The sequence below is a fragment of the Ranitomeya imitator genome, chromosome 4 (assembly GCF_032444005.1).
Source record: "Ranitomeya imitator isolate aRanImi1 chromosome 4, aRanImi1.pri, whole genome shotgun sequence".
Taxonomy (NCBI): domain Eukaryota; kingdom Metazoa; phylum Chordata; class Amphibia; order Anura; family Dendrobatidae; genus Ranitomeya; species Ranitomeya imitator.
The window spans coordinates 669,696,166-669,711,356 of NC_091285.1; the positions used below are offsets into that span (position 1 = coordinate 669,696,166).

The window sequence follows — 15,191 nt, forward strand, 5'->3', positions numbered from 1 at the left end:
TCTTCCTTGCAGATCCTCTCCAGTTCCGTCAGGTTGGATGTGAACGTTGATGGACGGCCATTTTCAGGTCTCTCCAGAGATGCTCAGTTGGGTTTAGGTCAGGGCTCTGGCTGGGCCAGTCAAGAATGGTCACAGAGTTGTTATGAAGTCACTCCTTTGTTATTTTAGCTGTGCGCTTAGGGTTATTGTCTTGTTGGAATGTGAACCTTCGGCCAAGTCTGAGGTCCAGAGCACTCTGGAAGAGGTCTTCATCCAGGATATCTCTGTACTTGGCCGCATTCATGTTTCCTTCAATGACAACCAGTCATCCTGTCCCTGCAGCTGAAAAACACCCCCATAGCATGATGCTGCCACCACCATGTTTCACTGTTGGGATTGTATTGGGCAGGTGATGAGCAGTGCCTGGTTTTCTCCACACATACCGCTTAGAATTATCACCAAAAAGGTCTATCTTCGTCTCATCAGACCGGAGAATCTTATTTCTCATAGTCTGGGAGTCCTTCATGTGTTTTTTAGCAAACTCTATGCAGGCTTTCATATGTCTTGCACTGAGGAGAGGCTTCCATCGGCCACTCTGCCATAAAGGCCCGACTGGTGGAGGACTGCAGTGATAGTTGACTTTGTGGAACTTTCTCCTATCTCCCTACTGCATCTCTGGAGCTCAGCCACAGTGATCTTGAGGTTCTTCTTTACCTCTCTCACCAAAGCTCTTCTCCCACGATTGCTCAGTTTGGCTGGACGGAGAGGTCTAGGAAGACTTCTGGTGGTCCCAAACTTCTTCCATTTAAGGATTATGGAGGCCACTGTGCTCTTAGGGTACATTAAGCGACACTGCAGCGATCCAGACAATGATCCCGATCGCTGCAGCGTCGCTGTTTGGGCGCTGGAGAGCTGTCACACAGACAGCTCTCCAGCGACCAACGATGCCGGTCCCCGGGTAACCAGGGTAAACATCGGGTTACTAAGCGCAGGGCCGCGCTTAGTAACCCGATGTTTACCCTGGTTACCAGCGTAAACGTAAAAAAAAACAAACACTACATACTTACATTCCGGTGTCTGTCCCCTGGCGCTCTGCTTCTCTGCACTGACTGTGAGCGCCAGCCGGAAAGCAAAGCGGTGACGTCACCGCTGTGCTCTGCTTTCCGGCTGGCCGGCACTCACAGTGCAGAGAAGCACAGCGCCGGAGGACAGACAGGGGAAGGTAAGTATGTATTGTTTGTTTTTTTTTACGTTTACGCTGGTAACCAGGGTAAACATCGGGTTACTAAGCGCGGCCCTGCGCTTAATAACCCGATGTTTACCCTGGTTACCAGTGAAGACATCGCTGAATCGGCGTCACACACGCCGATTCAGCGATGTCTGAGGGAAGTCCAGCGACGAAATAAAGTTCTGGACTTTCTGCGCTGACCAACGATGTCACAGCAGGATCCTGATCGCTGCTGCCTGTCAAACTTAATGATATCGCTAGCCAGGATGCTGCAACGTCACGGATCGCTAGCGGTATCGTTCAGTGTGAAGGTACCTTTAGGGACCTTGAGTACTGCAGAAATTCTGCTGTAACCTTGGCCAGCTCTGTGCCTTGCCACATTTCTGTCTCTGAGCTCCTTGGCCAGTTCCTTTGACCTCATGATTCTCATTTGGTCTGACATGCACTGTGAGCTGTGAGGTCTTAAGGTACCTTCACACTAAGCGACGCTGCAGCGATACGACAACGATGTCGATCGCTGCAGCGTCGCTGTTTGGTCGCTGGAGAGCTGTCACACAGCCAGCTCTCCAGCGACCAACGATGCCGAGGTCCCCGGTAACCAGGGTAAACATCGGGTTACTAAGCGCAGGGCCGCGCTTAGTAACCCGATGTTTACCCTGGTTACCATCGTAAAAGTAAAAAAAACAAACACTACATACTTACCTTCCGCTGTCTGTCCCCGGCGCTCTGCTTCCCGCACTGACTGTGAGCACAGCGGCCGGAAAGCAGAGCGGTGACGTCACCGCTGTGCTTTCCGGCTGACCGGCGCTGACACAGGATGCAGGAGGAGTGCAGAGAAGCAGAGCGCCGGGACAGACAGCGGAAGGTAAGTATGTAGTGTTTTTTTTTTTTACTTTTACGATGGTAACCAGGGTAAACATCGGGTTACTAAGCGCGGCCCTGCGCTTAGTAACCCGATGTTTACCCTGGTTACCAGTGAAGACATCGCTGAATCGTTGTCACACACACCGATTCAGCGATGTCTGCGGGAGATCCAGCGACGAAACAAAGTTCTGGCCTTATAGCTCCGACCAACGATGTCAGAGCAGGATCCTGATCGCTGCTGCGTTTCACACTGAACGATATCGCTAGCCAGGACGCTGCAACGTCACAGATCGCTATCGTTATCGTTGTGAAGTTGTTTAGTGTGAAGGTACCTTTATATAGACAGGTGTGCGCCTTTCCGGATCAAGTCCTATCAGTTTAATTAAACACAGCTGGACTCCAATAAAGGAGTAGAACCATCTCAAGGAGGATCACAAGGAAATGGACAGCATGTGACTTAAATATGAGTGTCTGAGCAAAGGGTCTGAATACTTATGACCATGTGATATTTCAGTTTTTCTTTTTTTAATAAATTTGCAAAAATGTCTACACTTCTGTTTTTTTTTTTCAGACATAATGGGGTGCAGAGTGAACATTAATGAGAAAAAAATGAACTTTTTTGAATTTACCAAATGACTGCAATGAAACAAAGAGTGAAAAATGTAAAGGGGTCTGAATACTTTCCGTACCCAGTGTACACTGATCCTCCATGTATACAGCGCCCTATATACACTGATGCTGTGAGATATAGAAACCTCGTCTCTGCCCTTATAGATCGGTATAGAATAGAGGAAGTGGACAGAAGTGTCAGGAATCACAGGAAGCCGCAATGTATTATTTTCTGTACGTGTGAAAGAACAGGAAAAAAAACTGCAAAAAGTCACAAAAACTCCAGAAAACAAGATTACAATAAATACCATGTCCATACAAGAATCCTCATGAGACTAGAACAAGCCGTGTACGCAGCCATCCTGCAGATCTATGTGCTACAGAGCTCAGAGATTCCGCCCTTAAAGGGCCAGTCCAGTTTGAATGAGAGCCAGTCTACTCCATCCTATTGACAACTCATGACTGTACAATCAGACTACATGGGGTTTATTTGTAGTCTGTTACCATGGAGACACATAGGACTGCTCAGGAGCTGTAAACGTAAAATACAAGAAGACATAGACCGCTATGATTGTAGTTTTTGGGCCCTGGCCTGTCACCGGTCCTGCTTTACACTGCTGCACTGCTTCTTTTGATTGCCTGTTTTGCATAAGTACCAGCTCTCTTTTGCTTCCTCTATGCTTTATGCTGCAGCTTTGCTTTTTTCTGATCCATCAGTGTATACACGTCTGATTGTAATCATTACAAAGAGTAAATACAATGATCAGCAAAAATGAGTACACCCCAACAGATTTGGCAGAAAATCTTTAGCTTCCATTCAGAATCCACATTTTCTATAGGACACCGTAGTACAAAATCATCCCACAAATATTGACCATTGATTGCAAACAAGATTTGTTCTATTGCACACCCAAAAAAGTACTTTAATCATTGTTGCAAAAAATGAGTACACCCCAATGAAAATCTAAGGAGCAAAGCTAAGGTTTAGACAAAATAATTCTAATTAACAAGAATCCAGTTGTGCTCAAAAGTTTACATTCCCCGGCAGAATTTTTGCTTTCTTGGCCTTTTTTCAGAGAATATGAATGATGACACCAAACCTTTTTCTCTACTGATGGTTAGTGGTTGGGTGAAGCCATTTATTGTCAGACTGCTGTGTTTTCTCTTTTTAAATCATAATGACAACCCAAAACATCCAAATGACCCTGATCAAAAGTTCACATACCCCATTTCTTAATATCGTGTATTGACCCCTCTAACATCAATGGCAGCTTGAAGTCTTTTGTGGTAGTTGTGGATGAGGTTCTTTATTTTCTCAGATGGTAAAGCTGCCCACTCTTCTTGACAAAAAGCTTCCAGTTCCTGTAAATTCCTGGGCTGTCTAGCATGAACTGCGCGCTTGAGATCTCCCCAGAATGGCTCAATGATATTGAGGTCAGGAGACTGAGATGGCCACTCCAGAACCTTCACTTTATTCTTCTGTAGCTAATGACAGGTGGACTTGGCCTTGTGTTTTGGATCGTTGTCATGTTGGAACGTCCAAGTATGTCCCATGCGCAGCTTCTGGGCTGATGAGTGCAAATTTGCCTCCAGTATTTGCTGATAACGTGCTGCATTCATCTTTCCTTTAACTTTGACCAAGTTTCCTGTTAATTTGTAGCCCTCACATTCACAAAACATCAGTGATCCACCTCCATGCTTTACAGTAGGAATGGTGTTCCTTTTATCATAGGCCTTGTTGACCTCTCTCCAAATGTAACGTTTATGGTTGTGGCCAAAAAGTTCAATTTTGGTCTCATCACTCCTAATTACCTTGTTCCAGAAGTTTTGAGGCTTGTCTCTGTGCTGTTTAGCATATTGTAGAGAGATACGTTGTGGCATTTGCGCAGTAATAGCTTTCTTCTGGCAACTCGACCATGCTGCCCATTTTTATTCCTTATGGTGCATCTTGAAACAGCCACACCACTAGTTTTCAGAGAGTCCAGTATTTCAGCTGATGTTATTTGTGGGTTTTCTTTGCATCCCGAACAATTTTCCTGGCAGTTGCGGACGACATTTTTGTTGGTCTACCTGACCGTGGTTTTGTTTTTACAGAGTCCCTGATTTTCCATTTGTTAATCACAGTTAGAACGCTGCTGACTGGCGTGATCAATCACTTAGATATCTTTTTGTATCCCTTTCCTGTTTTATACAGTTCAACTACCCTTTCCCGTGGATCCATTGACAATTCTTTTGCTTTCCCCATGACTCACAATCCAGAAACGACAGAAAAAAGACTGGCACATCCAAACTAGTGTGAATAGGTGCATACCAGGAGCGGCTACCTCCATATATAATATACAAAAAAAGGTAGCACTCTATCGTGCCAAAACACGTAAAATATGAAATACATGAAATATGAATAGCAAAATTGCTTTTTGAACATTAGGAAAACATTTTTTGAGACGCTTAGCACAGAATTTGGCCAAATAGTGTGAGCCCATCAACCATCGTCAAGGTGGTCTCATTAAAACTGATGGGTACCTGACCTCCCTGTCCAAATGTGAACACTTACCGAAGGCTAATGTCTGCATGCTTGGGTGAATATGGACACCTCTGTCAGCAAAGCCTACATATGAGTTGGCCGGAACCAAGTGTGAATAGATGTTCATATTCCCTGAAAAAAGGCACATGAGCTGATGGTGTCAGGGGGCACATGAGCTGATGGTGTCGGGGGGCACATGAGCTGCTGGTGTCGGGGGGGCACATGAGCTGCTGGTGTCGGGGGCACATGAGCTGCTGGTGTCGGGGGGCACATGAGCTGATGGTGTTGGGCGGCACATGAGCTGCTGGTGTCGGCGGGCACATGAGCTGCTGGTGTCGGGGGGGCACATGAGCTGATGGTGTCGGGGGCACATGAGCTGATGGTGTCGGGGGCACATGAGCTGATGGTGTCGGGGGCACATGAGCTGATGGTGTTGGGCGGCACATGAGCTGCTGGTGTCGGGGGGCACATGAGCTGCTGGTGTCGGGGGCACATGAGCTGCTGGTGTCGGGGGCACATGAGCTGATGGTGTCGGGGGGCACATGAGCTGATGGTGTCGGGGGCTGCATGTCATTGATAGTATTATGATATCACAGATGTGCTGCTCCATAGTGACAGAGAAGAATCAGCCATCACTCCGTGCCTTTGGTGGACGTTCACTTTTCCTACATCTCAATGATACAATACTCACATCTGTTGCATTTATGAAGAAGAACAAGTGAATGTGACTCAGTGGCCAAGTGTCTCCTGACCCCAACCGATCACCTGGGGAAACCTACGACACAAGTTGTCATCACTTTCCGTTGAGCTCGTCCTGGAGAATGGAAGAAGGTAGATGTAATATGTCGCCAACTTGTTGATCTCAGACCTAGAAGACTCGGTGCTGTCCTCAATAATCATGGAGGTCATACACAATATAGGATGTAGCAGTTATGTCATGGGTTAAAAAATGTTCTATGAAACTCTGAATTGTCAGAATGTTGGAAAATGTGTTCAGTGAGATACAATCTTACTTTTAGAAGGGGGTGTACGCATTTATGCCAAACACCACTAACACAGGGAAGGATACTGGGTCATTGTACTGGATGGAGCCTACAGGTGACCACGACGTGGTGGAACGACCTGCTCCACGATAAAAGGACCTTATAACCATTTATCAGCCAATCATTGCAGAGAACCATGATGACATCACAGCCGCACATTATATAGGAGCACGAGCAGCAGATTTATAGGGTCAGGTAGTAAAAGCTGAAAGGCGGAGTGTGATCCCAGGACATGGCATCATGGCAGCCTATAACAAGGTGATGACACCACCCAGGATGAAGTCACCAGCTGATGACCCGTGGCCTGGGATGGATGGAGGCAGAGTCAGGCCATATCCTATATACGGCGCCCCCTATTGTTACCGGTATGTAACAGACCCCCTATCTACCCCATAGACTGTTCTGACCCAGCTTCCTCATGGCTGAGTTCTTGGGGGTCACAGCTGCGCAGTGGAGGGGGATGCAGTGCCCCATGTCTAAACAGCGGCCATCAAGGACATGTAGACCCATCCCAGGTCTCAGTGCCCCGTTCCTTACACTGCGGGATGTGCCCAGTGTCTGGGGCCTCATGTCTGTTCTTCATAGCTCCTGGACTGCGGACGTCCTCAGAGTCCTGGAGCCAAGATTTTTGCTAGACCTTATATGCAGGTCAGTAGAGACCCCAGGGGCGACTACACTCCCCACAACCATGAGGGGGCACAAGCTATACCCACCCTGTGCTGCCCCCATGCAGCAGAGCCCCTTATGTGCATGAACCTAGTACACGACTCTATGTTAACAGAAGCCCCTTTTCTGGGGGCAAATACCCCGCAGTACATCTCTCATAGTGTGCGGTGTGATCCCCCCGGAGTACATCTCTCATAGTGTGCGGTGTGATCCCCCCGGAGTACGGCTCTCATCATGTGCGGTGTGATCCCCCCGGAGTACGGCTCTCATCATGTGCAGTGTGATCCCCCCAGAGTACATCTCTCATCATGTGCGGTGTGTGATCCCCCCGGAGTACGGCTCTCATTGTGTGCGGTGTGATCCCCCCGGAGTACGGCTCTCATCATGTGCGGTGTGATCCCCCCGGAGTACATCTCTCATCATGTGCGGTGTGATCCCCCCGGAGTACATCTCTCATCATGTGCGGTGTGATCCCCCCGGAGTACATCTCTCATCATGTGCGGTGTAATCCCCCCGGAGTACATCTCTCATCATGTGCGGTGTGTGATCCCCCCGGAGTACGGCTCTCATTGTGTGCGGTGTGATCCCCCCGGAGTACATCTCTCATAGTGTGCGGTGTGATCCCCCCAGAGTACGGCTCTCATCATGTGCGGTGTGATCCCCCCGGAGTACGGCTCTCATCATGTGCGGTGTGATCCCCCCGGAGTACGGCTCTCATCATGTGCAGTGTGATCCCCCCAGAGTACATCTCTCATCATGTGCGGTGTGTGATCCCCCCGGAGTACGGCTCTCATCGTGTGCGGTGTGATCCCCCCGGAGTACGGCTCTCATCATGTGCGGTGTGATCCCCCCGGAGTACATCTCTCATCATGTGCGGTGTGATCCCCCCGGAGTACATCTCTCATCATGTGCGGTGTGATCCCCCCGGAGTACATCTCTCATCATGTGCGGTGTAATCCCCCCGGAGTACATCTCTCATCATGTGCGGTGTGTGATCCCCCCGGAGTACGGCTCTCATCTTGTGCGGTGTGATCCCCCCGGAGTACATCTCTCATCGTGTGCGGTGTGTGATCCCCCCGGAGTACGGCTCTCATCGTGTGCGGTGTGATCCCCCCGGAGTACGGCTCTCATCGTGTGCGGTGTGATCCCCCCGGAGTACGGCTCTCATCGTGTGCGGTGTGATCCCCCCGGAGTACGGCTCTCATCATGTGCGGTGTGATCCCCCCGGAGTACGGCTCTCATCGTGTGCGGTGTGATCCCCCCGGAGTACGGCTGACGTGCAGTGTGATCCCCCCGGAGTACGGCTCTCATCGTGTGCGGTGTGATCCCCCGGAGTACATCTCTTATCATGTGCGGTGTGATCCCCCGGAGTACGGCTGTCATCATGTGCGGTGTGATCCCCCCGGAGTATGGCTCTCATCGTGTGCAGACCACTTTTGGGGGGGGTAATGCCTCCCGCAGTCCGGCTCCTCATGTGGACTGTACTCCTGCAGACACGTATTGGGGGTGCTGCCCCCCGCAGTCCAGCTCCCCTCATGTGCGATGTGATCCCCCCAGAGTACAGCTCTCACCATGTGCAGTGTGATCCCCCCAGAGTACGGCCCTCATCGTGTGCAAACCACTTTTTGGGGGTGCTGCCCCCCGCAGTCCAGCTCTGCTCATGTGGGCTGTACCCCTGCAGACACGTATTGGGGGTGCTGCCCCCCGCAGACACGTATTGGGGGTGCTGCCCCCCGCAGTCCAGCTCCGCTCATGTGGGCTGTACCCCTGCAGACACGTATTGGGGGTGCTGCCCCCCGCAGACACGTATTGGGGGTGCTGCCCCCCGCAGTCCGGCTCCGCTCATGTGGGCTGTACCCCTGCAGACACGTATTGGGGGTGCTGCCCCCCGCAGTCCGGCTCCGCTCATGTGGGCTGTACCCCTGCAGACACGTATTGGGGGTGCTGCCCCCCGCAGTCCGGCTCCGCTCATGTGGGCTGTACCCCTGCAGACACGTATTGGGGGTGCTGCCCCCCGCAGTCCGGCTCCGCTCATGTGGGCTGTACCCCTGCAGACACGTATTGGGGGTGCTGCCCCCGCAGACACTTATTGGGGGTGCTGCCCCCGCAGTCCGGCTCCTCGGTGTAATAAAGGCAGGACACTCGTATATCTGTAAACAATCATTTTACTTAAATACAGAAACAAGACATAGAAAACGCCTGGAGACGGCGCGGTATAAAAACAGACAATAGAAGCTCCGACACTTCCCAGAAATCTCCGGCAGCGAAGTACCTTAAATAAACTACTGTGCATTAAATACTTATTACCTTAGAGGGGCAGGAGGGTGGTCCGAGGCCTGCGGAGCCCCCTGCCCAGCTCTACACCGGGGGTGGCGCCGTGCCCGGCCTGCCCAGCAGGACCCTCCTCCGCACAGCACGCACCCCCAGCGATAGGAGTCACAACGTTGGTCTGTAAACCTCACACTGGAAGAAACCCCATGTTTGCACTTCTCGTGATCGCCAGTCGGGTCCAGTGCCCATTACAGTGCGTGACTGGCGAGGGTGGTCCCTATACCACAGGCCGTGCCCGCCTCACCCATACCCCTCCATGCCGGTCACATGACCAGCATCCTCTTCCTCATTTCACATCGTGATACAACACAAATTAGGAAGACATTAAGTGCTGGCGGGGGAAGGGATTAGTCAGCGCACAGCTAGGATTAACCCCGCCGCTGCCACGTGGGCAACCTGGTGGTGGCAGAAGAAGGGTTAATAGACTCCCTGCACCCGATTACTGAGGGGCCACAAGTCTCCGCACTAGAAATTTAAAAAAAAAAAAAAAGCTGGGGCTTGTAGTTCCTCAGTAAAGAGGGAAGAGTCTCTCCCAAGTAATGGTCCTTCTTAGAGCAGCAATACCATGGATGGGTGGCATCAGCCCCTGATAGCAACAAGTCTCTCCCTGCCGTGCCCCCCGCGGGCTCAGTCTATAGGTGGGATGCCAACCGGATGGGAGGGGGGCAACACCCCACCCTCTGGAGTCTTTACATGGGGCAGACAGCAGGGGGCGCTGTAATCATTCACCCCTGTCCAACGATGTTGTAGGTCAGTAGGGGGCAGAGTTCCACCCTCCGGAGTGCACAGATGGGGCAGACAACAGGGGGCGCTGTAGTCCTTATCCACGCCTGGCTTTGGATGTTGAAAGTCAGGCGCTGTAGCCATCCAACTTTGTCACCTGCATGTTGCAGGACAGTCTATAGACAGCAGGGGGCGCTGAAATCATCCTTGCAGGACAGTCTATAGACAGCAGGGGGCGCTGAAATCATCCTTGCAGGACAGTCTATAGACAGCAGGGGGCGCTGTAGTCCTTATGCACCACTGGCAAGGAGGCCCACTGGATGTTGCCGGTCAGTAAGGGGGCGCTGTAGTCATCCACCTTTGCCACCTGCATGTTGCAGGTCAGTCTATAAACAACAGGGGGCGCTGTAGTCCTTATCCACCCCTGGATGTTGCAGGTTATAAACAGCAGGGGGCGCTGTAGTCATCCTCGCAGGTCAGTCTATAGACAGCAGGGGGCGCTGTAGTCATCCTCGCAGGTCAGTCTATAGACAGCAGGGGGCGCTGTAGTCATCCTCGCAGGTCAGTCTATAGACAGCAGGGGGCGCTGTAGTCATCCTTGCAGGCGGCTCCTCAGGGGCGGGGCCTCGGGCTATGAGCTCCTCGGGGGCGGGGCCTCAGTACACCGCGTGCCCCTTGCCCCCCAGCAGCAGCTGGCAGCCGTGCCGCGCATGCTCCCGCACCCGGCCCTTCAGCTGCTCCACCTGCTCCCGCAGGGCCCCGGCGGTGCCGCTCAGGCCGCTGTTCTCGCTCTTCAGCTCCCGCACCTTGTCCTCCAGGCGGGCGATCCGCTCCAGCTTCCGCTTGCGGCACTTGGTGGCCGCCAGGCGGTTCCGCAGCCGCTTCCGCTCCACCTTGATCTTCTCCTGCTCCTCCATGTTGATGGGGGACATGGGCGCCGGGGTGCTGTCTCTGCTGCCGCCGCCGGCCTCCGGGACGGTCTGCGGCTCCTCCTTGAACATGGGGCCGTAGCCGGTGGCGGCGGGCGGGAGGTAGCTGATGGTGGCGGACGGCTGGCGGTAGCAGTTGTAGGCGGACAGGTTGGTGTACACGGCCGGGTCTCCCCCGAACAGGCCGCCGCCGCCGCCGGTGACCGGGGACACGGTGCTGCCGCCGCTGCTCAGGGACACGTTGGGCGGCGCCACGTCCCGGTTCATCTTGTGCAGATCGTCCAGCGCCCGCACGAAGCCGTCCACGAAGCCCTCCTGCTCCTCCGTGCCGCCCCGGTAGTAGAGCTGCCCCCCGGCCGGGCCGCTGATGACGCCGGGGCCGCTGTGGATGATCAGCCGCTCCAGCTCCGGGGCGGACATCTTCAGGCTCGGCTGCTCCGTGTAGTAGGACAGGTCGGGCTTCGGCGTCCGGTACTGGTCGGTGAGGGAGGCCAGGCCGGGCTTCAGCAGAGACGGCTCCGGCCGGGAGTACGGGGACAGCATGGAGTCATCGTGGTAGAAGGGCTGCTCCATCCTGGAGCACATGAGACCGGGCAGAAGGCGGGAAAGCGAGCGGACAGGCGAGCGGCGGTCACTTCTCTCCCGGCACTGGCAGCGATGTCACACGGGACGCTCAGCTCTCATCTGACAGCTCTCGCCCAGGCGCCATAGGCTTTATACTCCAGCCCGGCCCCCGGAAGCGGCAAGCCGAGCGCTCATTGGTCCAGGCTTTAGGGACGTCACGGCTGTCGACGTGAGGAGAGGGGAGGCGTGCGTGTGACGTCAGTGCCAGGAAACTCGTGCTGCTTGTAAACAGGAGGGAGGAGGGGAAGGTTGTCATGGGGGACGGGGGTAACCAGGGACGGTAGCCAGGGGTGACAGGACGGGGGAGGGTAGTCAGGGGGGACGGGGGTAGTCAGGGGTGACAGGACTGGGGACGGTAGTCAGGGGGAGCCAGGGGTGGCAGGACGGGGAAGGGTAGTCAGGGAGGGTAGCCAGGGGGGACGGGGGTAGTCACGGAAGGTAGCCAGGGGTGACAGGACTGAGGAGGGTAGTCAAGGAGAACGGGAGAGGGTAGTCAGGGACGGTAGCCAGGGGGGACGGGGGTAATCAGGGACGGTAGCCAGGGGTGGCAGGACGGGGAAGGGTAGTCAGGGAAGGTAGCCAGGGGGGGACGGGGGTAATCACGGAAGGTAGCCAGGGGTGACAGGACTGGGGAGGGTAGTCAGGGGGGACGGGGGTAATCAGGGATGATAGCCAGGGGTGACAGGACTGGGGAGGGTAGTCAGGGGGGAAGGGGGTAGTAAGGGACGACAGGGAGTAATCAGGGACGGTAGCCAGGGGGGACAGAAGAGTAGTCAGGGAGGGTAGCCGGGGGAGGGTAGTCAGGGAGGAGGGGGGTTGCAAGGGACGTCAGGGGGGACAGGAGAGTAGTCGGGAAAGTTAGGATGGTAGTTGGGGAAGACAGGATGGTAGGGGGCAGTCATGGAGGGTAGGATTGTAGGTCAGTGAGGATAGGGGCCGGCCAGTGAGGGTAGGGGCCGGTCAGTGAGGGTAGGGGCCGGCCAGTGAGGGTAGGGGCCGGCCAGTGAGGTTGGGGGCCGGTCAGTGAGGGTAGGGGCCTGCCAGTGAGGGTAGGGGCCGGTCAGTGAGGGTTGGGGCCGGTTAGTGAGGGTAGGGGCCGGCCAGTGAGGGTAGGGGCCGGCCAGTGAGGGTAGGGGCCGGTTAGTGAGGGTAGGGGCCGGCCAGTGAGGGTAGGGGCCGGTCAGTGAGGGTAGGGGCCGGCCTGTGAGGGTAGGGGCCGGTCAGTGAGGGTAGGGGCCGGCCAGTGAGGGTAGGGGCCGGCCAGTGAGGGTAGGGGCCGGTCAGTGAGGGTAGGGGCCGGCCAGTGAGGGTAGGGGCCGGCCAGTGAGGGTAGGGGCCGGCCAGTGAGGGTAGGGGCCGGCCAGTGAGGGTAGGGGCCGGTCAGTGAGGGTTGGGGCCGGTTAGTGAGGGTAACATAGTAACATAGTTAGTAAGGCCGAAAAAAGACATTTGTCCATCCAGTTCAGCCTATATTCCATCATAATAAATCCCCAGATCTAGGGTAGGGGCCGGCCAGTGAGGGTAGGGGCCGGCCAGTGAGGGTTGGGGCCGGTTAGTGAGGGTAGGGGCCAGCCAGTTAGGGTAGGGGTGCCCAGTGAGGGTTGGGGCCGGTTAGTGAGGACTAGAGTGAAAAAGTCATCCCCGGGGAGGACAAAGATTGAGGAGTTCGGAGGCATCCATGGCTGGCACATTGTCGCTGGGCAGCAGCTGCCAGTGAATAGGGGTATCCTCTCGCTGACATTATGGGGGACCTGATGCCACCCCGTTTCTGGCTGGCAGTGTTATGGGTGACGTGTAGCTGACGGCAGTATCTAGGGATGGTTATTGTTATGGGGCATCTGTAGCTCTCATTATGATGGGGGAATGTTGGTAATTTGCAATATTATAGAACCTGTATAGATCTCAGTATTGTGGGGGCATCGATCACTAGTATACTTATGGGGGGCAGCAGCTGACACCTCACCTGGGGAAGACTCATTGTTGTGGGCATCTGTAGCTGCCCCTTTTAAGAGCACATCTGTGACTGGCACATCGTTATGGGGGCATTTGTAGTTGCCAACATAATGGGGTATGTATAGAGCCCAGTATTATGGTGGCATCTGGCTGCCCGTTAAAGCCACGCCGTACGACCTTATGGCAGTTTGTCCAAAGTCCTGGGACGCGCTGGGGACATAGAGAAGAGAATGTTCAGCAGGAGAGGAATATTGGGAGTAACGAGGGGTTAATGGAAAAGAGGAAACCTGATTATGACAGGACGGGTGATAATTATCGGGCGAGGAGAGGAATATAGGGCGATAATAATAGACATGAGGAGACGTATGGATCATCAGGGGTTAATGAACGAGGGGGCCATGATGAGAAATAGGATATGGGGGCAAAAAAAAGGTTATTAGTGTCTGTAAGGGGGTCTCCGGGTTGTAATTAGAAGAGGCTTCCAGCAATGCTCTGATCACGGGGCGTCCTGTGGATGGGACCCATCGATCAGCTCTGATCAGGGCATCAAGCCTTCAGTTTCCCTGCAGCGCCGCAGCAGGGGAGAGGCAGTATTACACACTGGGAGGTCTGTGCACACATGATGGGGCCTTGTTCCTCAACTTTTGTATACAGCGCCACCCCTGTCTACAGGTCGTAGCTGGTATTGCTGCCAAGCTGCATTAAAGTGAATGGAACTGAGCTGCAGTACCGCACGCAACCTGTGCACATCAGGGGCGCTGTTTTTAAAGACCTTTTAATTAAAGGGATGTATAAAAGTGGATCCTAGCAGGATAAGAACAGGAGGGGGATATTAGGATAATAAGTATAAGTTGGAAAAACTAATCTATTTCTGTCTCCAGTTACAGAGGCGGATCTATTAGGAATGAGGATGATGGGGCGAGGGTGACCAAGGGGCCACGGACCTCCGTAATAACGGTAAGTTTAATGTAGATTGTGAGCCCCATCGGGGACAGCGATGATAATGTGTGCAAACTGTAAAGCGCTGCGAAATATGTTGGCGCTATATAAAAATACAGATTATTATTATTAGGTTTCTCTTCCCAGATGGCTTTTGCTGGGCAGAGCAGCGGGATCGGCCGCCAAGTTCATGTCTGTAGTGATCTCGGCCCTGGAGAGGCAGCAGTGCAGGCCGGCTGCTCCTTGGCCCGGGGCGCTCGGCACCCTGTGGAATCCGGATGTGCCGCGCCCCATGCAGGGAGGTGACTGGGTGCCAGGATTGTCATTCCTGGGATTCCAGTGCTGGCATCCTGCAGGACTGGCCTGCCCCACGTGTCCGCACCTGTCACCTCTCTTCACTCCGGGGTTTCCTCCACCGGCCGCTCGGGCACGATAATAATGTGGCCGGCTATAGGCACCGAATGACCGCGTTACTCGCCCGCTGCCGCCCTCCACGGATGCGCTGTAGTTGTCGCTTTCCAGCAGTTAACCCTTTCCTTGTTTGTCTCTGACTTGTGTGAGGTCACAGAGGTGTTCACCTAAGGTCAGAGCCGCGGTTGTGAAATGCGCTGGGAGAGGCCTGGCACAAGCCTGCACCTGTCACCTCCGTCAGCTCCTTACATGTACACGGGAGACCCACAGCTCCCCTGCCCCCAGGGCAACTACAGGGAGGCATCTACCAGCAGAGGGAGGGGCTGTGTGACATGGAGCCTGCCCCTCCCACCACAGGGTGACAGGAG

The 15,191-nt window shown here is 54.0% G+C and overlaps 1 protein-coding gene across 1 annotated transcript; it reads right to left on the reverse strand.

Moving 5' to 3' along the window:
* Window positions 1–9,060: 9,060 nt before the first annotated feature.
* On the reverse strand, window positions 9,061–11,574 carry JUNB (JunB proto-oncogene, AP-1 transcription factor subunit). The gene is made up of 2 exons (XM_069767238.1): window positions 10,623–11,574; window positions 9,061–10,592 (listed from the first exon to the last, which is right to left on the reverse strand). Exon 1 carries the CDS (start codon window positions 11,479–11,481, stop codon window positions 10,624–10,626), a length of 858 nt encoding a protein of 285 aa, XP_069623339.1. The 5' UTR covers window positions 11,482–11,574; the 3' UTR covers window positions 9,061–10,592; window position 10,623.
* Window positions 11,575–15,191: the final 3,617 nt, after the last annotated feature.